The following is a 27,296-nucleotide window of genomic DNA, read 5'->3' as shown; positions in this document are numbered from 1 at the left end:
TGGCATTTTGTTACTAAATCGTGTTCTTTATTCTCCAGGTGTTGAACATCTGCAGTGGGTCCAGACGTTGAAAGATGTTCATATGGCCATCGAGGCTAATCTCCAGTGGGAGTGCAAGGCGAGCGGTAAGCCTAAACCTGTGTACAGATGGCTGAAGAACGGGGAGCCCTTGGTGCCGGAGGTGAGAATGGCTTGCTAAACATTGTACTGAGCATTTTTGTATGTGTCATTGTTATACTCCATTAAGAACTACTCTACCCATCTTAAGACCCTTTTTCATCTCAGATCAAAGGCATGAGATCAAACATTAAGCCGGTTTGTATTTCAAAAGTCTACCCGTCGCAAGGTTTGCTGCAAAGGTCACACTATCACAAGATAGAAGATATCCATATTACACTGCAGAAAAATCCTGATTGACAGTTGTTGTTTTTTTGCTAAATCTTACATGGCCAAAATATCTAAATTGTAGTTGACCGTTTGCATGAACCTTTGTATTGTTCAGATACTAATCTTCCTAGGTTATGCATTTCTAAAAGTATCAATTTAAACATAGTTTTATCACACATCCAATACTAAAGTGTGTTAATGAGGGTGTGTATGTCTTGCCACCAGGACAGGATACTGGTAGAAGGTGGACGATTGGCCGTCCCCAGGATCAACCTGTTGGACTCTGGTATGTACCAGTGTCTGGCAGAGAACGAACATGGCGCCATCTATGCCAGCGCTGAACTCAAAGTTGTAGGTAAGCGTGTCTGGAGGACTCTAGTCTGGAGTGTTTGTTTATGTCTTGTTTAGAAAGTTGAAGCCAGAGACACCGCAAGGTCAAGACATTTGTGTAGAATCACTGTCAGTAGGCAGAACCAACTCCAAAAGAAAATTAACAAAAACAGTGAATATTAGCTGAGCCATGGTTTTTAGTCACATTTGCATATTTACTTGATAAAGAAAGCCAACCAGTGGTTTTTCATGAAATCCAATTTATATAATTGACTAGGATGCGTTTGACAGTTTGGCTAATGCATACAGTACATGCGATAGCTAGCTGCTGTGCCTTGTCAAAGAGAACAGAATGGTAGCAACAGGGTTTGTTCTGTTCCCCATGCAGCCTCTTCACCCGACTTCTCCAGCAGTCCTGTGAAGAAGTCCATGCTGATCCAGAGAGGAGGGGAGGTGATCATGGAGTGCCGTCCCCATGCGTCCCCTAGGGCCTCCATCTCCTGGCGGAGAGGGGGAGAGTTTCTGAAGGACAGCACGAGGTACAGTAACAGCCGTAGGAACAGTACGCATCGCTGCTCATGCCACTGATGGCACGTGTAAAAGGGCCCTTCTCCTGGGGCCATGCTTAGCCTCTAGGACTCAACCCTATATGTCTCTACTTACGAGGACTGACGTTGACGAGTGTTCGTTTTTTTTGCTAACACCCTCTCTTTTTGCTGATGTCAAAGAACTGTATCGCTCTCTGTATGTCTCTGAATTCAGGGATGTTCTGTGACCGTTATGGTAGGGGCTTTATGTTGATTATGACCTTGGTCTTTCAATCTTGTATTCAGCAGTGGCTATAGATGCTTCCTTGTAACCTCTCATGTAAGCCTCACAGCTTCACGGGTTCACAGCTCACAAGTTTATTTGAGGTACTGGTCATAGCACCAGAAGGGTTGTGTGGATGGTGTCACTGCTGCATGGCCCTGCTGCTGAAGCTACACTAGCCTCAGGGGAATTACTGTACTAAATGTGGCCCTGCAGTCGCCCAGGCCTCTCCAACCCTGTTCCTGGAGAGCTACCATCCTGTATGTTTTCGCTCCAACCCTAATCTAGCGCACCTGATTCTAGTAGTTAGTTGGTTGATAAGCTGAGCCAGGTTAGTTACAACTGGGTTTGAAGTGAAAACCTACAGGAGGGTAGCTCTCCAGGAACAGGATTGGAGAGGCCTGGGCGGGAGAATAATACACTGAGTATACAAAACATTAAGAACACCTGCTCTTTCCATGACATAGACTGACCAGGTGAATCCAGGTGAAAGCTATGATCCCTTATTGATGTCACTTGTTTGATCCATTTCCATCAGTGTAGATGAAGGGGAGGAGACAGGTTAAAGATTTTGAAGCCTTGAGACAAATGAGACATGAATTATGCATGTTTGCCATTCAGAGGGTGAATGGGTAAGACAAAGGATTTGAAGTGCCTTTGAACGTGTTATGGTAGTAGGTCCCAGGCAAACCGGTTTGTGTCAAGAACTGCAAGGCTGCTGGATTTTTCACACTCAACAGTTTCACATATCAAGGGGTGGTCCACCACCCAAAGGACACCCAGCCAACTTGACACAACTGTGGGAAGCATTAACGTCAACATGGGCCAGCATCCCTGTGGAATGCTTTCGACAACTTGTAGAGTCAATGCCGTGACAAATTGAGACTGTTCTGAGGGCAAAAGGGCATGCCACTTAATATTAGGAAGGTGTTCTTAATGTTTGGTATACTCAGTGTATGTCCAGTATACTACTGCCTACCTTATGAGTCACCCAGGTTATGATTTACTCTCTAATCTTACTCAGCAGCTATATACTGGTGTGTGTGTGTGCGAATGTGTGTGTGTGTGTGGGTGGGTGAGTGTGTGTATGTGTGCATGAGTGAGTGGTTGAGAAAAGGAGAGGGGGAAAAGGTGAGAGCTTATTCTCACCAGCAGTATTCTGTTTATTGTACTCCTCTCACACCCCGGCATATACTCCCTCCAATTCTGCATCTTTAATTTGGGTGGTGTGGTTGAGTCAGACGGATTGTGAACAGGAGCCTTGGTGATACTGCTCTGTTATTCTCCTTAGTCTCCTGCTTTAGGGCTGTGGCCCAAATCAATATGTGCTGCCACATTTCCATAGTATTTCCGTAACTCAGTGGTCCTGCCTCAACATGTGAGCAGAGCGATTGATTAGTTACTGTATCATATTCCACGGAGCGGTCATGGGAGAAAAGGAGAAAGAAGTGATTACACAGGCTGTGCATCTGGACGAGAATAGAAAATGCACGGCGTGGAACGGCGTTTCTTTCTTAAAGCAGATAGTTCTTTAGGTTTTGTATTTGTTTTGCAGCTCATTGCCCCTCAGGTCATGTTCTCAACGCGCCTCCATCACTCAATGTTTGATATTTTTGTCAATAAATCAGCGCAAAGCACCCTGTGTCAGACATGCTCTCTGGGTCTCAGCTCAGCTGGAGTGAATACGTATTTATTTTTAAGAGCTGCAGTGAAATTGTTTGATTTCTGAGCTTGCAGCTCACAGCCTCGGAAGGTCACGATAGCTAGGAGTTCTCAGCATCATTTATGCATGTGTTTACATTGTGTTCGTTCTAAAATAACGTACAAGCATTAGACACCCCGTGGCCTCTGGTGTTTGTGGAATATGGCAAACAATGAGTAGAAACCACTGCTTTGTTATGAGGTTGCTTTTGTGATGTAAACCACTTTTTTAATCTAGTTTGTAACACTTTACATAATTGGGGATTATGTCGCAAATAGATTAAGTCAATAATATCAAAGAGAACACTGGTCCTAGAGCTGGGACGATAAACAGAAAAATGATTGACACCGACCGTACCAACCATTTATCGAGGACATTTTACTGTCATGATAAGTAGCCTATACTAGTGAAATGTGAAGTTTTCAATGAAATACTGTAAGTCTGCTTATATTGGCTACAATGGATAGTTACAATGGATAGCTACAATGGATAGTTACAATGGATAGTTACAATGGATAGTTACAATGGATAGTTACAATGGATAGTTACAACATTCAAAGTAGTAGTAGTAGTTCTAAGGGTACGGTAATAATTCAAAAGTACACTCAGAAAAAAGGGTTTCAAAAGGAATCTTTGTCTCCATAGGAGAACCCCTTTTATTTAACTAGGCAAGTCAGTTAAGAACAAATTATTATTTTCAATGACGGCCTACCGGGGAACAGTGGGTTAACTGCCTTGTTCAGGGGCAGAACGACAGATTTTCATCTTATCAGCTCAGGGATTCGATCTTGCAACCTTTTGGTTACTAGTCCAATGCTCTAACCACTAAGCTACCTGCTTATCCATGTAGAACCCTCTGTGGAAGGGGTTCTACATGCAACCCAAAAAGGATCTACCTGGAACCAAAAATGGTTCTTCAAAGTGCTTTCTAATGGGGGCAGAGAAAGAACCCTTTTAGGTTCTAGATAGCACCTTTTAAAGTGTAGGCTAACCGGTGCACATTTGTTATAAACGTATCCTTCCATTTATCGTTATTGTGATATTTCAGTCAATTTATAGAAATATGGAGAGAGAAAAAAATTGCCCAGCTGTTAATGGTCCCTGATTAGTATTTCAGTCATGTGCCTTTCAACCATTGTTGCTCTAGTTCCCTTGGTTTCTCAGTCCATACACCCAGCTACAAGAGAGATGGCTCTCTAGTCCTATCTGCTTTCATTTCCTTTTGGAAATGTATTTTAGTGTTTCGATAGGATCTCACACATTGTGGATTTTCATGAAATTGAATACATATAATGGTCCTCTGGAGGAAGGATTTTTTACATGTTTTTTTTTAAACATTTGTATCTAAAAGCATAATTGAGAAATAATTAATCAAATTTGGCATATTTATGACATTTTGGCCTCGCCCAGGCCTTCTTTAAGTGTAATAGAGGTCGACCGATTATGATTTTTCAACGTTGATACCGATACCGAATATTGGAGGACCAAAAAAGCCGATACCGATTAATCGGCCGATTTATAATAAAAAAATGTATTTGTAATAATGACAATTACAACAATACTGAATTAACACTTATTTTAACTTAATATAATACATCAATAAAATCAATTTAGCCCCAAGTAGATAATGAAACATGTTCAATTTGGTTTAAATAATGCAAAAACAAAGTGTTGGAGAGGAACGTAAAAGTGCAATATGTGCTATGTAAGAAAGCTAACGTTTCAGTTCCTTGCTCAGATCATGAAAACATATGAAAGCTGGTGGTTCCTTTTTACATGAGTCTTCAATATTCCCAGGTAAGAAGTTTTACGTTGTAGTTATTATAGGAATTATAGGACTATTTCCCTCTATACCATTTGTATTTCATTAACCTTTGATTATTGGATGTTCTTATAGGCACTTTAGTATTGCCAGTGTAAAAGTATAGCCTCCGTCCCTCTCCTCGCTCCTCACAGGGCTCGAACCAGCAACACAACGACAACAGCCACCACATCGAAGCAGCGTTACCCATGCAGAGCAAGGGAAAAAACCACCCCAAGGCTCAGCGAGTGAAGTTTGAAATGCTATTAGCGCGCGCTAACTAGCCAGCCATTTCACTTCGGTCACACCAGCCTCATCTCGGGAGTTGATAGGTTTGAGGTCATAAACAGCGCAATGCTTGACGCACAACGAAGAGCTGCTTTTGCAAAACGCACGAAAGTGCTGTTTGAATGAATGTTTACGCGCCTGATTCTGCCTACCACCGCTCAGTCAGATACTTAGATACTTGTATGCTTGTATGCTCAGTCAGATTATATGCAACACAGGACACGCTAGATAATATCTAGTAATATCATCAACCATGTGTAGTTAACTAGTGAATATGATTGATTGTTTTTAATAAGATAAGTTTAATGCTAGCTAGCAACTTACCTTGGCTTACTGCATTTGCGTAACAGGCAGTCTCCTTGTGGAGTGCAACGAGAGAGAGGCAGGTCGTTAATGCATTGGACTAGTTAACTGTAAGGTTGCAAGATTGGATCCCCCCACTAATGGTCCGTATGTAGCTAAACGTAGCTGCTGCTCATGTTAGTTACTGTACTGATGGCGCAAAAGCCATGACAGGGAGACATAGTTGAGTGGTAACGCGCGTGCAAACAGTTGCTCCCGACGTCACTTGGGTACACTGCAGCATCCACCGAGAGGCTCTTGCTGCCAAGGGAATACCTGAAAGCTTGGAAGAGGTTTTGGACACTACAGTGAAAATGGTTCACTTTGTTAAAGCAAGGCCCCTGAACTCCCTTGTATTTTCTGTGCTATGCAATGATATGGGCAGCGACCATGTAACGCTTTTACATACAGAACATACTGGTTATCAAGGGGCAAAGTATTGACACGTTTTTTTGAATTGAGAGACGAGCTTAAAGTTCTTTACTGACCATCATTTTCACTTGTCTGACCGCTTGCATGATGACAAGCTTCTCACACAACTGGCCTATCCGGCTGATGTTTTTTCTCGCCTGAATGATCTGAATCTAGGATTACAGGGATTCTCCACCACTATATTCAATGTGCAGGACAAAATTGAGTCTATGATTAAGAAGTTGGAGCTCATCTCTGTCTGCATTAACAAGGACAACACACTGGTCTTTCCATCAATGTATGATTTTTTGTGTGCAAATGAACTCAAGCTTACCGACAATGTCAAATGTGATATAGCGAAGCACCTGAGTCAGCAGGTACTTTCCCGAAAAGGATGACACAAACAACTGGATTCATTATCCCTTTCATGTCCTGCCTCCAGTCCACTTACCGATATCTGAACAAGAGAGCCTTATCGAAATTGCAACAAGCGGTTCTGTGAAAATGTAATTGAATCAGAAGCCACTGCCAGGTTTCTGGATTGGGCTGCGCTTAGAGTATCCTGCCTTGGTAAATCGCACTGTTAAGACACTGACGCCCTTTGCAACCACGTATCTATGTGAGAGTGGATTCTCGGCCCTCACTAGCATAAAAAAAAAACGAAATACAAACACAGACTGTTGGTGGAAAATAATTTAAGACTGAGACTCTCTCCAATACAACCCAACATTGCAGAGTTATGTGCATCCTTTCAAGCACACCCGGCTCATTAACCTGTGGTGAATTATTCACAATTTTCGATGAACAAATAAGGTTTATATGTAAGATAGTTAAATAAAGAGCAACATTTTTGATTATTATTATGTTATTATTATTATTCCCATGAGCCGGGTTGTGACAAAAACTCACACTTATTCTTATGTTTAATAAATGTATCGTATAGTGTGTGTGTGTAGCAGGCTTACAATGATGGTGCTAGAGGGGGTGCTAGAGGGGGTACGCAGCTGGAGGTTGAATATTTCAAGGGGTACGGGACTATAAAAAGTTTGGGAACCACTGGTGTAGATGAAGGGGAGTCGACAGATTAAAGAAGGGTTTTTAAGCCTTGAGACAATTGAGAATGTGTGCCATTCAGAGGGTGAATGGGTAAGACAAAGTGTATATATATATTTTTATAACCTTTATTTAACTAGGCAAGTCAGATATGAACAAATTCCTATTTTACAATGACTGCCTACCCAGGACAAACCCTCCCCTAACCCGGGCAACGCTGGGCTAATTGTGCGCCTTCCTATCACAGCCGGTTGAGATACAGCTTGGGATCGAACCACGGTCTGTAGTGACACCTCTAGCATGGAGATGCAGTGCCTTAGACCGCAGCACCACTCAGGAGCCTTCTATTTAAGTTGCTTTGCATGTGGTATGGTAGTAGGTGCCTTGCGCACTAGGTTTGAGTGTGTCCAGAACTGCAGCGCTCCTGGGTTTTTCACACTCAACAGTTTCCTGTGTGTATCAGGAATGGTCCACCACCCAAACAACATCTAGCCAACTTGACACAACTGTGGGAAGCATTGGGGTCAACACAGGCCAGCATCCCCTGTGGAATTCCTTCGACACCTTATAGAATCTATGGCCCCGACGAATTGAGGCTGTTCTGACGGGAAAAGAGGGTGCAACTCAATATTAGGAAGGTGTTCCTAATGTTTTGTACACTCAGCGTATGCCAACATCCCTCCAACGGACCATTCTATGGATTGTATTTTGTGAACGTTTCTAAAACCATGGTCTTTTTTTGTCCTGGTTACGTGAGGAATCACTCACATGTTGAATAACGATAAGGCTGCAGGTAAAGATTCCCATTAGTGAATCATCTCTCCCCGTTATGCTGCTCTCTTCTCCTTCCCCTGTCCTCATTTTGGCCTTAGTGTCCCGCTGTGTATCCTATTAAAATACGCATTTAATCTTTTGTGCTGTCAATAGCATGGCGACCCTACAGCAAATCTGTTCTGCTTCAACTAAGATAATTGCTCTCTGCAAATGTGCTTGTAGAGAATTCAATCTTCCAGATAATTACGTTTTTATTCATGAAATAGTTGTCATTCAAACTACAGCATGGATATCGGAATGGATGTGATATGAAAGTGTTGATATAATTGTATGCCTTTCCTCAATTATCAATCACTAATATAGTATTTCGAATCCCTATATAACCCAGTGAGGGCTATCAAATCATTATTGATCCTGATAACAACAGCTGTCTGTTCATTCATTCTTGTCAGACGGACCATCATGGGGGATGGAACTCTCCGTATCAGCAACATCAGCGAATCAGACGGAGGGAGGTACACCTGTGTGGCCAGGAACCCCTTTGGGACATCAAGCAGTACTGGTACTCTGGTGGTGAAAGGTACTTTTCCGGACACAGATTTCACTACCTTTTAAGCAGATGGTTTAAACCTGTTTAGAGAAAGAAAAAAAATACTAAGCCAAGCATGAAATTGATAATGAAATGTATAGTTGTTTTATGTTCCTGCTGGTTTGACAGAAACATAACTCATCCTTGGTTTTGTCAGCTGTGAGTTATTGGTCACACAGCGGAGGGTAGAAAATCCCTATATCTATAGTAGTGAGGAGAGAGATGTTCTGTTCCATCCAAGTCAGACATTGCATGTTAATTTTAAAAGAACTGCTGCGGCATATTTCAATGTGGCTGTTCTAATAACTGATGGTTATACATGGATTATTCATTTTTTTCCCTTAATTTGACACCATGATTGCATTTAGTTGAATTATTCAGTCTCAAGACTATATCAATAAAACATCATGAAAAAAAAACATGTAATAGGATTGAGAGGAAGACACTTCCCAATGGGAGCAATTTAAGATCAATTTGTTACATTAGTAGTAGGGGAGGCTGCCACTGCATTGAAACATCTTGTCTAAAGTACATTTTGTCCAGCAGCAGGTTTATATTCATATTCAAGGTAAACATGATCCTGTGTGTTTGTTTTTCTGTATTCTCAAATAGAGCCAACCAAGATAACAGTTCCACCGCTGAGTGTGGATGCCACTGTGGGAGAGAGCATCGTGTTGCCATGTGAAGTGTCTGGAGACTCCTCCCTGGATCCCACCTTTAAGTGGTTCTTCAACGGCAAGCTCATCGATTTCAACAGACAGGACCACTTTGAGATGATAGGAGTGGTATGTACCTTCTACCTGTACTGTACAGGAGACAGCACACAGTAGTCTCGTCTCACAAGCTTCATAGCTTGGACAGTAAAGCAACACCTTATATGAACATGTTAGAATATTTACAACCTCCGCACACAAGCATCCTGAATTGTACAGTATCATTACACCAACACCTACAGTGCGTTCAGAAAGTATTCACACCCCTTGACCTTTTCCACATTTTCTTGTGTTACATTTAAAATGTATTAAATTGAGATTTGGTGTCACTGGCCAACACACAATACCCCATAATGTCAAAGTGGAATTATTACAAATTTTTACAAATTAATAAAAAAGGAAGGCTGAAATGTCTTGAGTCAATAAGTATTCCATCTCTTTGTTATGCCAAGCCTTAATAAATTCCGGAGTAAATATTTGCCTAACAAGTCACATGGACTCACTCTGTGTGCAATAATAGTGCTTAACATTATTTTTGAATGACTACCTCGTCTCTGTACCTCACACATACAATTATCGGTACGGTCCCTCAGTCGAGCAGTGAATTTCAAACAGAAATGTAACCACAAAGACCAGGGAGTTTTTCCAGTGCCTAGGAAAGAAGGGCACCTATTGGTAGATGGGTAAAAAAGCAGACATTGAATATCCCTTTGAGCATGGTGACGTTATGAATTACATTTTGGATGGTGTATCAATACTCCCAGTCACTGCAAAGATACAGGTGTCCTTCCTGACACAGTTGCTGGAGAGGAAAGAAACCGCTCAGGGATTTCACCATGAGGCTATTGGTGACTTTAATACAGTTAAAGAGTTTAATGGCTGTGATAGGAGAACTGAGGATGGATCAACAACATTGTAGTTACTCCACAATACTAACCTTAATGACAGAATTAAAAGGAGGAAGCCTATACAGAATACAAATATTCAAAAACATGTATCCTGTTTGCAATAATGCACTAAATTAAAACTGCAAAGAATTTGGCAAAGAAATGCACTATGTCCTGAATACAAAGTGTTATGTTTGGGGCAAATCCAACACAACACATCAAACATTGTGGTGGCGGCGGCATCATGTTATGGGTATGTTTGTCATTGGCTAGAACTAGAGTTTTTTTTAGGATAAAATAAACAGAATAGAGGTAAGCACAGGAAAACATCCTAGAGGAAAACCTGGTTCAGACTGCTTTCCAACAGACACTGGGAGGCAAATTCACCTTTCAGCAGGACAATAACCTAAAACACAAGGCCAAACATACACTGGAGTTGCTTACCAAGACAACATTGAATTGTTCCTAAGTGGCCTAGTTACAATTTAGAATTAAATCGGCTTGAAAATCTATTGCTGTATAGTAATGATCAACAACCAATTTGACAGAACTTGAAGAATAAAACAAAATTGTAATGTGCAAATATTAAACAATCCAGGTGTGCAAAGCTCTTAGAGACTTACCAGAAAGACTCCTAGCTGTAATCGCTGCCAAAGGTGATTGTAACATGTATTGACTTAGCGGGGTGAATATTTCTGTGTTTCATTTTCAATAAATTTGCAAACATTTCTAAAAACATGTTTTCACTTTGTCATTATGCAGTATTGTGTGTAGATGGGTGAGAAAAACAAATATTTAATCCATTTTGAATACCGACTGTAACACATCAGAATGTGGATAAGTCAAGGGGTATGAATACTTTCTGAAGGCACTGTTCATCTCAGACAAGACTAAGGCATTTAACATGGAGACCTGGCCAGGTAAAACCTGTGGACATGAAGATTAAAACAACCAGTCTGTTGCTGATCTTATGAGTAAATCACCTGACACTCCAGTGAACAAAGGCACACAAATCTGTCTGCCTACAGGATTTATCCTCTGGTCTGCTGAGCACACAAAGACCCTGCACTAAAACGGCCTGTATAACACTGACATTTTCACTGTGAGCATCATTTGGCAGAGCTCTTAAACTTCAGGAAGTGTTTTTTGTTTTTAACACAAGGAGTGTTGAAATCAGTGTCACTCCAATGTTCCTACCTGCTCTTTTCTCTCACTGCTACTGCAATAGCATACTTGGGATAAAAAAATCTATCATAATGTATACTGTATAAGTGGTATGAAAGGTGCTACACATGTGGAAAAAAATATACATTGAATGACTGTATTTTGAGACACTAGTATTGTTGATAAATTGCACACGTTTTCTGTTCTATTGTCATCAGGGATCAGCTGGTGATCTGATGGTCCGGAATATTCAGCTAAAGCATTCTGGGAAGTATGTGTGCATGGTACACACTGTGGTGGACAGTGTCTCAGCAGCAGCCCACCTGATTGTTAGAGGTACGCACGCACCTCCTCCCTGTGATGATACTTTGGTGTACTGGCATACTGTAGCACCCATAGAGATATACCATATCTAGGGTAGCACTCATCTACAGAGGAATTAGACAACCTCAGACATGATCACCCGTTCTATTAATTCCCTTTACTTCAGCCAACTATTCTGCGTGACATTCATTCAGTGTTAAATAATGACTACAGGAGCATCTGAAAATCAATGCATAAATTTTCCTCTTCTCCTTCGTTTTTGAATCCTTTTGTATTTCCCCTCATCAATTGAAGGATCTTTATCTCTGCTGTGTGAAATATTAAATGTCTCTCTCTTTTGTGGGCAGACTGCTCTAACCTTGCCATCCTTTTTTTGGCTGACACAATAGAACTATTTGACAGTGGTTGTCCTTGTCTCCCTGTTCTGTGCCTGTGCTGCTGGTTATTTCAGGGCCTCCCGGTGCCCCAGAGGGCCTTATTGTGGGGGAAATCACTGACTCCACTGCCCAGCTCTCCTGGGAGTCTGGGCCTGACAACCACAGCCCTGTCACCACATACAGCATCCAGGCCAGGACCCCCTTCTCCATAGGCTGGCAGGCCGTCAGGACAGGTAGCTACAATGCCAGCCCATCCCTCACAGACACTGTTTACAGATGTAGGATCTTAATTTGATCACCCGGTTGCAGGAGAACGTTCTTGCAATGCAGGAAATGTAGAACGTGTAGTGTATTTGAGGTTTAAAAGGGCTTCTGAAGTTTGTCATTTCCCCTTTAAAATGTCTGTACTATCAGAATACTGTGGGAACAGTCAGCTTTGGGGATGAATGATGTGAACAGGAGTATTTATCTTTAATCATTCGTTATCTTGGGGGCCTTCTTGGATAAGTTATATTGACATTAATTGTATCACAGGCAGTCTTTGATAACATGAATGTGTTTTGTTGGTGGATGAGAATCAATATGTATTTAAATTCTAAATTCTTTAATCCTAGTTCCTGATTCTGTGCCTGGACAGATGTTTCATGCAACGGTGATAGATTTGAACCCCTGGGTGGATTACGAATTCAGGGTGGTGGCTAGCAACAATGTGGGTGTTGGAGAGCCCAGCATGCAATCCAAGCAGATTCGAACAAAAGCGGCAGGTACATTCTCATTTCTCTTTTTCCTCTTGTGGTGAATCTATCAACCCCACGGTGGAAATGTAATTTAACGGTCTGATTAGTTTCATTTTGCATGGAGTGTTCCGTTCAGCCCCTGATGAATTTCACCATGTAGAACCCACATACACTTTTCACGCCAGTCCACTGGTTATTGTGTCTTTCTCATCGCTAATTACGTGTAATGAAGACAGAATCAGCTCTGTTCCAATTTGACTGACACAGAGACAGATGTTAATAATTGACCTAATAGGAAAAGAAAGTGAGAGATAATTTATTCGTGTGTTTAGGCCACGTGGCCTATCTATCCATGTGGATATTGACACTTGAAACTTTTGCTTGTCAGATTAGAACTACCCGAGCAGGAGGCATCATACCTTTTATAGCATTCCGACGCTGTTCACATCAGCACTCAGGAATTTCTGCCATGATTAATTCATGTCAGCAGCATCAACAGGAGCCGTGTGAAATACCCACGCCTGCCATAAGGCAATGACTTGAAAGTGTCTATTCTGAGTGGGTTAGCAGAGTGCTTCCGCCTGGCCCACTGAATCACAAGGGAAGAGTATTCCTGCAGTGCAATACACTGTAGTAACAGCAGTAGCATGCACTGGCGCTCGTTAATTACATCAAAAAGCTAAGCCTTTGCTTTGAAACCGTACAAGGATGAGGGGCACTATGATAGTGACATCAAGGCTTCCGTATGGTTTCGGAGTAGTAGGGATTCAAATACATGCCTTTGCTCCGAGGAATACACAAACTTATATTGGATACTGTTGTTGTTTTTGTCCATCCAGTTCCTGAAGTAGCACCAGGTAATGTGAGTGGAGGAGGAGGAAGGCGGGGAGAACTGGTTATCCAATGGGAGGTAAGCTTGCTGATCATCACGGACTTATAGAATACATCTTTATTATGACAGATCAGTGTTCTTTCCTTTCCTTTTTAAAATTATTCATTTGTTTTTCCTTGTGTATGTCAAGGACAATTACAAGATACAATACCTACAAATATGTACATTTCAAATCACTCTTCTGACATGAATGGGGCTTTGACAGAATTCTCTACGGCGATGCGACTTCAATTAAATGGGTTTAAATTAAAAGAAGAGCTGTCTTGCCTAGCTATTTGCCTGTTCCAAATGGCTCCCCTGGTGTGTAAATCAAAATGCAGATGCAGAGATGGTGGAAATTGTTTGTGCATAAATCTAGGACGATGTCTCAGAATGGGTGTTTCTGTGGGTTTCTTAAAGGGAATGAACTTATCATGCAGAATGTGTATATACTGTGTATATCTTTGGATATAATGCATTATGTTGAGGTTGTGGTATTTCACTGTTCAGAATTTGACACTTCCAGATGAGGTAGTAATTTGATATTCAGTTCAACCAATGGGAAGGGATAAGAATTGCTACAATTTATGCAGTCAAATTGTCTCTGTCTCATAGCCAATACCAGAGGAGCTACAGAGTGGAGAGGAATTTGGATACGTTGTGGCTTTTCGTCCTCTTGGTACAAGCACATGGAAGCAGACTGTGCTGGCTTCACCTGATGCATCAAGATACACCTTCAGGAACGACAGCGTCCCTCCCCTCTCCCAATTTGAGGTGAAAGTTGGAGTCTACAACAACAAAGGAGAAGGCCCGTCTAGCCATGTGGTTGTAGTGTATTCCGCAGAGGAAGGTTAGCTATTTTGACTATTTCTCAAGATGCTGATGAAATGGAAGCTTTGGGTTAGTTTGACTTGAATGTTTACCATTCTCGATAATGTCCTTGGTCTAAATTTGTCATGCTTAGAGCCCTCTGAACCCCCGTCCAGAGTGTGGACCCGGACGCTGTCAGCCTCTGAAATCGAGGTGTACTGGGAACCCATTACCCAGACAGCCAGCAGTTGGAAGATCATTGGATATGAGGTATGAAAAATATCCAAAGAATCATGATGCTGGTAGAGAGCAGAAAACAGCATGATAGATACAGTATTATCCTCACGATGATTGACTCAGCAATAGGTTGGCATGCATTTAAATAGAACTGCCAATGGCAAAAACGTGAAATTTCCCCTCCCCCGAAAAATACCTTGGGATACAAAGGTATATTTCTCACCATCTAATCTAGAGTGAAGAGGTCTGTCCACAGCTATTCCAGTCTCCCAAGGAGCCTAATACGCTGGCTGCTTCCCTGCCTGAGTAGTGTTCTATAAATCTCCCCTCACAAGTGTGAACATCATATATCAATTTCCTCCACAACCAACACTGTCCCTAATGACGGAACACCCTGAGGATCCTTGCCCATTTTCCCCTTAGTATATATAGCCCAGAACTGTCTGGCTGTAGAGAAGGCCCAGGTTGCTTGACCCCCATTGTGAACCTGGTTATCAGGTCCACAAACAACGATGCTGGACGCGTCTCTAATCCTGTTTTAATGCTGTCGGGAGGTCTGGAATAACCTTCATGTCTTTGGTTCCAGGTCCTTTGTTGGGAGGAGGGGATGCAGGAGAGTGATGCTGAGATGGTGAGGGTCACAGACACTGCAGCCCTTCTCTCTGGGCTCAAGGGCAGTACTGTGTATCTGATCTCAGTCAGGGCCCAGAACAGCGCTGGAGCAGGGCCTTCTAGCCCCGCAGTCAACGTCACCACCAAGAAACCACGTGAGTATTCTCTAAGATGGAACAGTTGTCACATGCAGTTTGAGCATTTTTCTCTTTACAAGTTTGCTTTCACGTATATGAAGCCTGTATATCCAGCAGAGGTTAACATGAATGGAATTGTGGTGGAATGCAGCAGTATACAGTACAACTTCAATGGCTTTAGAGCCTCTGTGAATACTCTACATCAACAGCACTGCTGAGACAAAACATCCTCATCTGGGTAAAGTTTTGCCTGCATGTTAACTGCAAGACTAGCGCATGGAATTGGATTATGTCATACCTACAAACATGTGAATTAGCAGTGTAGTGGCCAGAAATGTTTTTATGTGTATATTATACATCACGTGCGACTAATAAGACTATGCGATTGGCCTATTTAAATGTTTATCTGACTCCATAAAGATTATTAGCAATATGCGAGAGTTGAGTTACAGTAATAGGCAAATGAAGGAAGGTACGAGACTGGATTCCAAATACAAGTGTATTTAACTACTTTGTAAAATGAATGGATTCACATTCAAGGCATAAAGCTTACGTTACAAGTCATTAACAAGCATTACAAGGCATTATTCTAAGCATGGTCAGTGAGAGAGACAGAAATCATAGCCTGAAAGGCCATGCCCCAAAAGTCCATGGTGTGGAGAGAGAAAGAATGAAGGTGTCTCACCACAGAAGGTCAGGAACAAATAGGAGATAGAAAAATGAATATTGATCTTCCATAAGCATCTGAGTTGTTTGGATTCAAAACCTGAGTTGTTGACCAATAGTATTACTGTAAAGTTAACCTCCAATCAGATATCAGACCTACATGATGTAACCTCTGCTTCTCAGAGGTGAGACAATTGGGGTTGGCAAGACCAACACAGAGAATGCTACATTTTTAAGGCAACACTGAGCACATTCATGAAAACAGTTGATAAGAAGAGTCACTTCTGGGGTTTTTTAATAAATAAAAAATGGGTGATAAGATGCTGTTTACCTTGACAACTCAGGGAGAGGAGGCGTGTTTATGAGCTTATCAGAGTAAGATGCAATTATTCAACTACTAACTCGAACTCTATCACAAAGCAATCAGCTATCCCTCCTTCTTGTGTTATCTTCTATTCGAGACCCACTCGGCGCAGACGGTTACGTGGAATTTTTTTTACTTTACCTTCTATAACGGGATTTGAATTTTTGTTTTGTTAAATGTGATACGCAGTGTGTAACATCCATTTTTCGAGTTTACTTCACTACTTGCGTCATTTCTCCATGGCACTTTCCTAGCCCGCACTGTCACCAGTGTTGCCAACTTAGCGACCTTGTCGCTATATTTAGCGAGTATTCAGACCCATCTAGCGACACATTTTCAAAAAAGCGACTAGCGACAAATCTAGCAACTTTTTCTGGTGTTATTGGAGACTTTTGGAGACTCTGACGTGAAAGCACGTAACGTTCTTACTCTTCTAAACGAGCAGCGGGTGCTGCCGTGGGCCCCACCACCCCGTCCTAAAGCACTCACAGGCGGCCCAGTCCTCGCGCAGCAGTCCATCCCAGCTGCAGTCAGAGCAGGAGATGTTCACCCCTCCGCGTCCAGACTGCAAATGAATCGCATATGGGGGGGTTGCCTAGTGGTTAGAGGGTTGGACTAGTAACCGGAAGGTTGCAAGTTCAAACCCCTGAGCTGACAAGGTACACTCTGCCCCTGAAGAGGCAGTTAACCTACTGTTCCTAGCCCATCATTTAAAATAAGAATTTGTTCTTAACTGACTTGCCTGGTTAAATAAAGGTAAAATAAAAAATAAATAAAATGTGGGAAGCCGCCGCTGGCTGGCTCCCGCCCTGGCTTACATTCAGGGCGGGATGTAAAAAACTAAACTAAAAAACAAACAACATATTTAGGGTATTTTTTACTCACTTTTTGTCTCTCCCACGACGTTATTCCTCTCTCCTACAGAGTCCATCACAATTACATGCACATGGCCAATTATGCAAATTAGGTGATGATGTCATTTAGCGACATATAGAGACTTTTAGGACAGCCAATAGCTACTTTCCTTACTGAGGAGTTGGCAACACTGATCGTTACTCAATGAGCGCAAATGTTGTTCTCGACCACGAGAAACTTGCGTTCAGTCTGCATGGTCAATGCAGCACATGCAACAATGTTGATGATTATGATGCCGTTTTCACTTTGCTTCTTAATATAAATACACTAGCATTCTATAATTACATTGTTAGTTTGTGTTTCTTACATCTGCAAACAGCTAGTTTGTATTTTTTAGCAAGTTTGGCCTACATCTTGTTAGCTGCCAATCGCTAGTTAGCTGTCTATCTAGCTAGCTAGCTAATAAATGAGTCAGAGCAAATGTAATTTGCTAAACAGCCTGATAATACCAGTGATGGTGTAGACTTAAATCAGCATGTTGTTTGTGCAACAGTATCTTACAAATCAAAGAGGAATACGCAAAGCATGAATATGAGAACATGCAATGAATCCAAAGATTACAGGGTCCCCTATGAGACATATGATCAACAGTTTGGTTCCTACCCTGTTACAATAACTCCTCCCTGGCATCTACGTTCAGCGTCATGTCAAACAACACTATGCAAAGTGCCTATAGAATTAGAATAATCATTATATTTCCATGGAACCAACAGTTCACCCAAGTGTTTTGCACTAAATCGCAAGTCAAATCGCAATAGCAACATCTCAAATGAGTGCAGGAAATGCAAAAGTTTAATCGAACAGTATAAAACAAGTAGAATGGAGAAAGACCCATTGAAATCACTTAGAATGTATGTGCTGCCACCCTAGGATCCTGCACTACCCATAAAGCAAACATAGAACTATTGTTATTCCAAAACATAAAATACCGTCCATTTTTTTAAAGATACCTTTATATGATATTTTGGCCATATTGCCCAGCCCTACATGGAAACAACATTGATTCAACCAGTGTGTGCCCAGTGGGTAGTTCCTTCAAACAGCAGTGATTATGGGGATGTTTAAAGTGAGAAAGTAATTTTGAAGTAATTTCAGCTATTGACGGAATCGTACGTGATTAATTTGTGTGGCTTTATGATTGCATATCTTTCAGCACCAAGTCAACCTCCAGGGAATATTGAGTGGAACTTGACAAACTCCAAGATCTTTTTGAGTTGGGAACATGTCAAGGCAATGGGAAATGAGTCTGAGGTGACAGGATACAAGGTGAGTGTTGTCAGTGTAATAGCAGGATCTTTGAAAACCAAACAAATGCAGTTTGTTGGCTTACCTCAACAGCTGTCTTATCTATTAATGTCTCCCTGGTCGCAGTGGAAGTATAAACCTCAGCACTTCCAGTGTCACATATGGATTGTCCATGCAAAATTGTGTGGACAATCCGTACAAAATTAAAAAGACTGTTCCTGGTGTTATGACACAAAACAAATCTGTTTCTCCATTGTTCTGGGTTTCCACTGAGTATGTTTGACTGAAGGTCTGCCAAGTTCTGATATGGAAACACACAAAATGTGTCCTTGTGGATAGCTGTTGAGGCAACACTTTCCCTAATGGCGTCCCTAATGGTGGAACGCCCGGAGGATCCATTCTTTCCTGCCTTTTGATCCCTCTGAATGCTCAGTAGTAAAAAGTGTTTGAACCTGCGTAACAGGAAGCGTTTCATGTCATCTTGAGTATCTGAACTCTGAGAGCATTCAGCAGAGGATTATGACTCAGAAAAGGTCCTGGTTTCTTTTAAAGTATTCATTTACAATGGAGCACCTTTCGCTAATTGATTGATCTGATATGGCTCAGAGATATGAAAGAGAAGGTGAGGAAGCAGCTGAGTGCCTGTGAAGCTCCACACTCAGACACTAGCCTCCATGGAGCGCCACGGGGGCCACACTAGCACCTCACACTATAATTTGCAATTCATGTCATCCTCTGGAAAGGGGCTTCTGAAAAATACAAATACAATTTCTTAAGACTATTTGGCTGCACAAAAAAATACTTTTGTATTTTTTCCCTAAAAAATAGCTCCTCAAAAACAATACAGTGGCATTATCCAAAAACAACTAATTTCTCATTTATGTCAAACTACTGTGTCACTTAAATTTGTATTATTGATATCAGATACCATGATATTCCCTCTCCCGTCTCTAGGTGCTGTACCGTCAGAACTGGCTTGGGAAGACCAGCGTTGTGGAGACCAACAGGACCAGCATGGCACTGCAGGTCCCTTCTGGTGAGGACTACCTCATTGAGATCAAAGCCCTGAGTGATGGAGGGGATGGCAGCAGCAGTGGCCCCATCAGGATACCAAAGATGTCCAGTAAGAGAGAACTGTTTTTGTCTTTCACCATTCACAGGATTCACTTTTGGTACAATCGATTCAAGGTTTCCAGAGTGCCTTCAACAAAATTCTGTCTCATAACGATGAATCCCACAGGTACTATGTGTTTGTTGATGAGTGTTTTTGTCTTTTTCAGGTCTTAACTCAAACGGCCATTTCAGCTCAGCTCCATGCAAGATTTGTGCAGTTATGTTTTTTATACTTTCAAAGTTGACTTTATAAGACTTAAACATGTATTGCCTTTAATGAACTCTAGCTTTCAGAGTCAAGTACTCAGCAAAGGATGTGTTTTACGTGTACTTTTCACTTCTCAAGAATGTGAAATCAACAGCTAACTATTTAGAGTATTCAACGCAGCTGCATTGCCTTACTGTATGCATTTTTTAAATTAATTTGTCAACCAAGCTTTTGAGTGTTTTATGTCTAGATTTTATGCCGAAAGGATAGGCTTTTACATATGAGAAGATTGTCAATCCTTAGAACAATCTACATGAGATATTTATATGGCGGATATATGAAAGTAATCAAATGAAAGCGCAAACATACCCCTTAATGATGTTTGTTATGTCCCTCAGTAATTACAAATCAAAATGTTTAGTTCCCCATGGCTGTGTCGAGCTTCTGTTTAGAATGACATGATGTCCTTTTCTAATGGTAGAGATACAGTACCTTGCCTATGTGTGCCTCATCCCTGTGTTTTGTTGTGACCTGTTTGTTTGTTATTGTAAATGTTCTGTAAGAATGAGTCAACTGTGGGAACGACCATGGTTCACTCCGAGGTTGTCCTTTAATTCCTTAATGAGCACAGTGACAGTATGAGCTGTCTGGCGGCCATCAACATTCCGACAGATTCCGTGAAAGAAAATTCACATATGCTATCGTCAACATTTAACAGTATCGAAGGGCGGCGCACAATTGGCCCAGCGTCGCCCGGGTCAGGGGAGGGTTTGGCCGGGGTAGGCCGTCATTGTAAATAAGAATTTGTTCTTAACTGACTTGACTAGTTAAATAAAGGTTAAATAAAAATATGACCACCACAGACATCTTGGATCAATATGCAGAACTATACAGAAAAACATGTCAATGTGCATTGATACAGTACCTGGGAAAGATTTTCTCAAACATTTTCGATTAATTCAACTCTTTCTCCATGGTTCTTAATCAAGATAGTTCAAGTTGTGGCTGAGTTGTGCTTGATAGGTGTTGCATAACTGTTTTAATACTATTGTATTAACAAGCAAAATGTATCTCTGTGAGATGTAATTGAAAATGAATAAAATGTTTCAAATTGAAATGTATATTTTTTAAATGTGTTTCATTTCAGGTGTGTGTGCCCTTTTGAAAGTGCCAGGGAGAATGACAACCATCATTCACAGGAGTCAGTGTGACACCCTTCTGCATTAATGGTTACCATTCAGTTACCATGAACAGGTAGCTCATAACACTGAAAGACAGCATGGTTGCTGTGCTTTCCCTTGCCAAGGTTTTTTTTAACACAATCAGCATTTAACTGAATGCTTTGGTCCTTGCTCAGCATAACAGTTACAAATCCAAATCCTGTAGTGTCTGTTCGTGCATGCAATTTAGATTGTTTTAATCAGAATTGAATTACCTGATTTTGATTTGATGCACTGCAACTTGCGGTGGACACTGACCCTACTAATGAAAGTGGCAGTTGCACCCACAAACGTTGTCCAGTGCTTTCCAGAGTGTTTTTTTTTCCCAACACGTCATGATTACATAATGGTTTAGAGGACATTAGGGTTAACTGCTATGTCAATCGAGAATATCACTGAACCTTACTTGGGTTAAACCAGAACATATTGCTTACCTTCATGCTCTTGCTAATATTGCCCTATTATCAGATGCACTGATGTCAAAACATTGAGAAGTATCAAGAGGAAATAATGTCTCCCTTCATGCTAACCCAGGGTGGTATTTGTAAGCAGCTCAATACTGCTGAACGTATGGGTATTGTGTGGATATACCTTCCCCACATGAAACAAATATCCTGCTTCCAATCTATATGGTTGCCTGGAGACAATCCATTCAAAGTCTTGTGCACAATGATGGTTAATTATCAATAACTCAAGGTTAACCTCTCATGAATACAGAAATGATTGATTATTTTTCAGATACAGGAAAATCAACCTTCAAAATGTTCCATGTTTTCAGAGGTCAGGTCCCCTGTATGAAGTCTGTTGAACACTACACTGCTACCATATGATTGAAGGCTCTCGTAATTTTTTTCCAATTAGAACAACTTTCTCAGAAAACAAATTGACTTGCAACAAGCAATTAGAATGGTGAATTCAGAGGTAAACATTCAGTAATCGGAATAGCGGGGGACAAAGGAAATCCACGGGCCCGTTTTGAATCCAGTTAAATATTTGTCTAATTGTTGTTTCCTCCTGACAAACAATGTCATGTTGAATGCATGATATTGGCATGCTGATATCTGATATTGTATTTATTTATTTAGGATATATTGCACGTCAACGTGACAAGAGACAAATTGATCTACTTTATAATGTGCCGGGGAACATTTTCAATATGATGTTTAGGTCAGCAAACGATACATGAAGTTATGTGTACCACATGGCAGATGACATTTTCTAGACGAGGCATGACACAGGAAGACTACACCATAGTAGAGGAAGTGCATTCCAGCCAGCCACACATTGGAATAATCGTATCAGGTTGGCTGACAGGTAAGTGTCTGGATATGGACATTAATCTCCTGAGAACTGCTCTAACTCTGTGGAATACCCAGGGATTTCATAGCAGACGCTAGGCCGCCTGAAAATAGAAGCAGGTCTGGAATGAAAGTAGAAGTGTACTTAAAATGTCCCCTGTCACGTTATGTTGCACAAAGGTACAGTATGTCTTAAATAAAACAGAATTGATCTTGATCTCTTAACTAATTCTTTTTTCATCACTGTATAGCATCAGTATTGTATGTCGATCATGAACTGTGAATTAATAGTACCAATGTCTTATCGTGGTTATTGCTTCTTCATATCCTGAGAGGGACATACAATACTATACCTTCAAAAAGGTTGTTGTCACAGTAACACTGTGAAGAGATATGATGCAGACCTCCAGTAGGGGTTATGTTCTTCACTGACAGAGTTTAGGTATACAGTATAAGTGTCATAGAGTGTAATACACAAGCCTTTTAACCAAGTTTATTTTTGTCTTATAGCCTGAATTTAAAAATGGATTACATTTTGATTTTGTGTCTCTGATCTACAGTACACACAATACCACATAATGTTAAAGTTGAAAACATTTTTAATTAATAAAAAATGAAAAGCTGAAATGTCTTGAGTCAATAAGTATTCAACTCCTTTGTTATGGCAAGCCTAAATAAGTTCGGGAGTAAACATGTGCTTAACAAATCATATAACTTGCATGGACTCATTCTGTGTTCAATAACAGTAGTTAACCATGATTTTTTTAATGACTTCCCCATCTCTGTACCCTGCACATAAAATTAAGGTCCCTCAATCGAGTGGTGAATTGCAAGCACAGATTCAACCACAAAGACCAGGGAGTTTAAATTCACCTTTCAGCAGGGCAATAACCTAAAACACAAGGCCAAATCAGTTCTATGTGAATGTTCCTGAGTGGCCGAGCTACAGTTTTGACTGAAATATTCTTGAAAATCTATGACAAGTCTTGAAAATTGTTGTCAAATCAAATTGTATTAGTCACATGTGCCGGGGTAGACCTTACAGTGAAATGTTTACTTACGAGCCCCTAACCAACAATGCAGTACAAATAAGAATAAGAAATAAAAGTAAGAAGTAAATAAGGAACAGCAGTAAAATAACAATAGTGAGACTATACACAGGGGGCTACCAGTACAGTCAATGTGTGGAGGCATCGGTTAGTCAAGATAATTGAGTTAATATGTACATGTAGGTAGAGTTATTAAAGTAACCATGCATAGACGATAACAACAGAGAGTATCAGCGGTGTAAAAGGGGCGGGGATATGCAAGTAGTATTGGTAGCCATTTGATTATATGTTCAGGAGTCTTATGGCTTGGGGGTAGAAGCTGTTTAGAAGCCTCTTGGACCTAGAGTTGGCGCTCCGGCACCGCTTGCCGTGTGGTAGCAGAGAGAACAGTCTATGACTAGGGTGGCTGGAGTCTCGGACAATTAAACATTAGGGGTCGAAAGGGGGGTACAGCAATGATCAACAAACAATTTGACAGAGCTTGAAGAATGTTAAGAATAATAATGGGCAAATATTGTACAATCCAGCTGTGCACGTTCTTAAGGACTTACCCAGAAAGACTCAAAGCAGTAATCACTACCAAAGGTGATTCTAACATGTATTGTCACACTCAGGGGTGTGAATATTGATGTACATTTGATATTTCTGTATTTCATTTTCAATAAATTTGCTAAACTTTCTAAAAACATGTTTTCACTTTGTCATTTTGGGGTATTGTGTGTACATGGGTGAGAAAAATATATTCAATACATTTGGAATTCAGCCTGTAACACAAGACGTTGAATAAGGGGTATGAATACTTTCTGAAGGCACTGTACAGTATATTAAGAATGGGACCATTGACCAGATTCCCAGATGCCACTATAAAAAATGATGATCTGTGACAATTACTGATTATTGCACCATTTATATTGGCCTTCACGACCCAGTCATGCTTTTCTTGGATTTCAATGGAGTTCCCCCACCACCACCGTCCACTGTCAATCTTAAATCATATAGCAGTCTTATTCTTGACAATACTTAAATAGCTGTTAGATGGAGATCAGTTAATTCAAGTAGGGACAGATTAGACAGCCACTCCTAAGGCCATGTAATGAATCTTATGCATTAACAACCAGAGAACATTTGGCCCAGATTTCTCACAGATAACCACAGAAGTGGTGGAAGATCACTGCATATAAACAAATGAGACTCAATGTTTCGAGGAAGACCAGGCAAATGCAATATTGTATAATGTCGGTGATAAAGATTGTTTGTCGGAGTCAAATTCTGTTGTTGGTTGTTGAAAATAGTTTGGAATGGTTGAGATGATTGTGTTGAAATCGGTGATTGGTAAAACGTTAAATCTCTCTTAGAATTATGGAAGTAACCAAGTCCTGATCTCATGTCCACACAAAACATCAGCAAATATTTGTGATTTTTTTTAAATATATATATTCAAGAGAATAAGTAGTGGATTTCAAAAGATGCAGGGTACAGAAGTTCTAAGACCCAGGTTAAAGCACTCATAATCTGCAAAATAGCACAAGCTACTTGGCCTGCAAATGCACATGAATAGTCAAGGTTCAGTACTGATAAAGCTGGTCTCAGGACTGGGAGCTATGACAGAGACATAATCTTTAAGGTAAACAGGATTAGAACTCAAAGGGAAAGCATTACCTTACCAACAGCGAGATAAAATTGAGTTTAAGTGTGTCAGACACTCTCAGTATGTGGTTGTCTCACCTAGCTATCTTAAGATGATTGCACTCACTGTAAGTCGCTCTGAATAACAGTGTCTTCTAAATGACAAAAAAATGTAATGTAAATGTTAGCATGTTCAGTTCAGGACAATGTATGTTGGATTGTATGGGTGTAAGTGTGTGCAATACCAAATCAACTGATGGTTATCTGTAAGGACTGATGCTGGAAACAAGAAGCAAGTACAGGGAGTGAACATTTAATGGAAAACAGACATCAAAGAGAGGAAGGACAGTGTCTGGACAGGGGGAACAAAACAACATTACGACAATAATGTTGACACGGGGAACAAAACTGAGGAACAGACAGATATAGAGGGGGCAATCAAAAATGTGAAGGAGTCCAGGTGAGTACAATCAGCACAGATGCGCGTAATGATTGTGACAGGTGTGCGTAATGAAGGGCAGCCTGGCACCCTCGAACGCGCCAGAGAGGGGGAGTGGGAGCAGGCATGACACTACCTCCCCCTCTAGGGGCACCACCCTGCGTCCCACCTGGGCGAGCCTGATGGGCCAGCCGAGGCATGGATGCTGGACAAGCCCACTGAGGTGTAGAAGCCGGACGAGACGGCTGAGGTGTGGGAGCCGTACGAGCCGGCTGAGGCGTGGGAGCCTGATGAGCCCGCTGAGGCGTGGGAGTCTGATGGGCCAGCTGGGGCTTGGGAGCCTGACGAGCCGGCTGAGGCATGACATGGGATTGGAGCCTGCCGAGGCAACCGATGTAAGGAAACCTCTGAAGCCAGCTCAGGCGTGGAAGCCCGACAAGCCAGCTGAAGCACCCCCGGTTCCATCGGCGTCCGCACCCAGAACCGATGTCACCACCAAAAACAAAAAACAAGAACTCCCTGATGCTTCAAATAGTGGAATCAGCATTCTGTAAAGACCGACGCTGGAGATGAGAAGCAAGTACAGGCAGTGAACATTTAATGGAAAACGGACATCAAACAAAACAAGAACAGCGTCTGGACGGAGGGAACAAAACAACATCCCGACAATAATGCTGATAAGGGGAACAAAGCTGAGGAACAGACAGAAATAGAGGGGGCAGTCAACAACGTGAAGGAGTCCAGGTGAGTCCAATGAGCGCTGATGCGCGTAATGATGGTGACAGGTGTGCGTAATGAAGGGCAGCCTGGTGCCCTCGAGGGCCAGAGAGGGGGAGCAGGAGCAGGCGTGACAGTTATCATAAATTGAGGAATTTGGAGCCATTGGTTGGCAGAATAGAACCAAAAATGGTTCTATTGATTGCTTCATATATGGAAATCTTTCGTAGGGTTCTTCTTCACTGACCCAAATAAAACCCTACGGGTTCTTCTTCACCAAACCAAATGGTTTCATGTAGAACCCTTTACGGTGCCATTTATGAATTATGGCTCCTACTAATAGAATAGCAATATTAATAAGAAAAATCTATATTGAATAATAAAATAATGCACAAAAGAATACCAACATAGTTTTGATATGCTATTGTCATTATAGTCACACTCAAACAACCAGTTTAGTGAATGCAAACATTGTTTGGAAATATGCACTGGTGGGCAGAGTGTTATGGTGCGTGAATGAGGACCCAAAAGCGAATTAACAAACAGAGTACTTTAATGACGAACATACGTGGGCTCAGATGGACAGGTAGATTCCGACAGGACAGGACAAGGTTGCAGCACACACGATGATAGTCTGGTTCAGGCATGAGACACATAAACAAACAAACAAGAATCCGACAAGGACAGGAGCAGAAACAGAGACAGATATAGGGACCTAATCAGAGGGAAAAAGGGAACAGGTGGGGAACGGGGTGAATGGGTAATTAGGAGGAGACAAGGCACAGCTGGGGAAAAGAGGGGGAGAAAAGGTAACATAACAACGACCAGCAGAGGGAGACAGGGTGAAGGGAAAGGACAGAGACAAGACAACATGACAGTACCCCCCCACTCACCGAGCGCCTCCTGGCGCACTCGAGGAGGAAGCCTGGCGGCAACGGAGGAAATCATCGATCAGCGCACGGTCCAGCACGTCCCGAGAGGGAACCCAACTCCTCTCCTCAGGACCGTACCCCTCCCAATCAACTAGGTACTGATGACCACGGCCCCGAGGACGCATGTCCAAAATCCTACGGACCCTGT

At 41.6% G+C, this 27,296-nt stretch overlaps 1 protein-coding gene across 4 annotated transcripts in view; it reads left to right on the top strand.

Moving 5' to 3' along the window:
* Positions 1-20,987, top strand: part of LOC110527866 (contactin-4) — an 85,887-nt gene extending 64,900 nt beyond the window's left edge. For all 4 annotated transcript variants that reach the window (XM_036983334.1, XM_036983333.1, XM_021609443.2 and 1 more), the window contains 15 exons: positions 39-181; positions 613-742; positions 1,106-1,256; positions 8,351-8,478; positions 9,100-9,272; positions 11,470-11,587; positions 12,027-12,185; positions 12,567-12,716; positions 13,529-13,599; positions 14,176-14,410; positions 14,525-14,640; positions 15,194-15,374; positions 18,455-18,567; positions 19,501-19,669; positions 19,827-20,987. In XM_036983334.1, the coding sequence (XP_036839229.1) occupies positions 39-181; positions 613-742; positions 1,106-1,256; positions 8,351-8,478; positions 9,100-9,272; positions 11,470-11,587; positions 12,027-12,185; positions 12,567-12,716; positions 13,529-13,599; positions 14,176-14,410; positions 14,525-14,640; positions 15,194-15,374; positions 18,455-18,567; positions 19,501-19,669; positions 19,827-19,912 (2,123 nt within the window). In that variant the 3' untranslated portion in view covers positions 19,913-20,987. The remainder of the gene's footprint in view (positions 1-38; positions 182-612; positions 743-1,105; positions 1,257-8,350; positions 8,479-9,099; positions 9,273-11,469; positions 11,588-12,026; positions 12,186-12,566; positions 12,717-13,528; positions 13,600-14,175; positions 14,411-14,524; positions 14,641-15,193; positions 15,375-18,454; positions 18,568-19,500; positions 19,670-19,826) is intronic.
* The last annotated feature ends 6,309 nt before the right edge of the window (positions 20,988-27,296 follow it).

Source organism: Oncorhynchus mykiss, chromosome 7 (assembly GCF_013265735.2).
Source record: "Oncorhynchus mykiss isolate Arlee chromosome 7, USDA_OmykA_1.1, whole genome shotgun sequence".
Classification (NCBI taxonomy): domain Eukaryota; kingdom Metazoa; phylum Chordata; class Actinopteri; order Salmoniformes; family Salmonidae; genus Oncorhynchus; species Oncorhynchus mykiss.
This window is presented reverse-complemented; position numbering and strand designations above follow the sequence as displayed.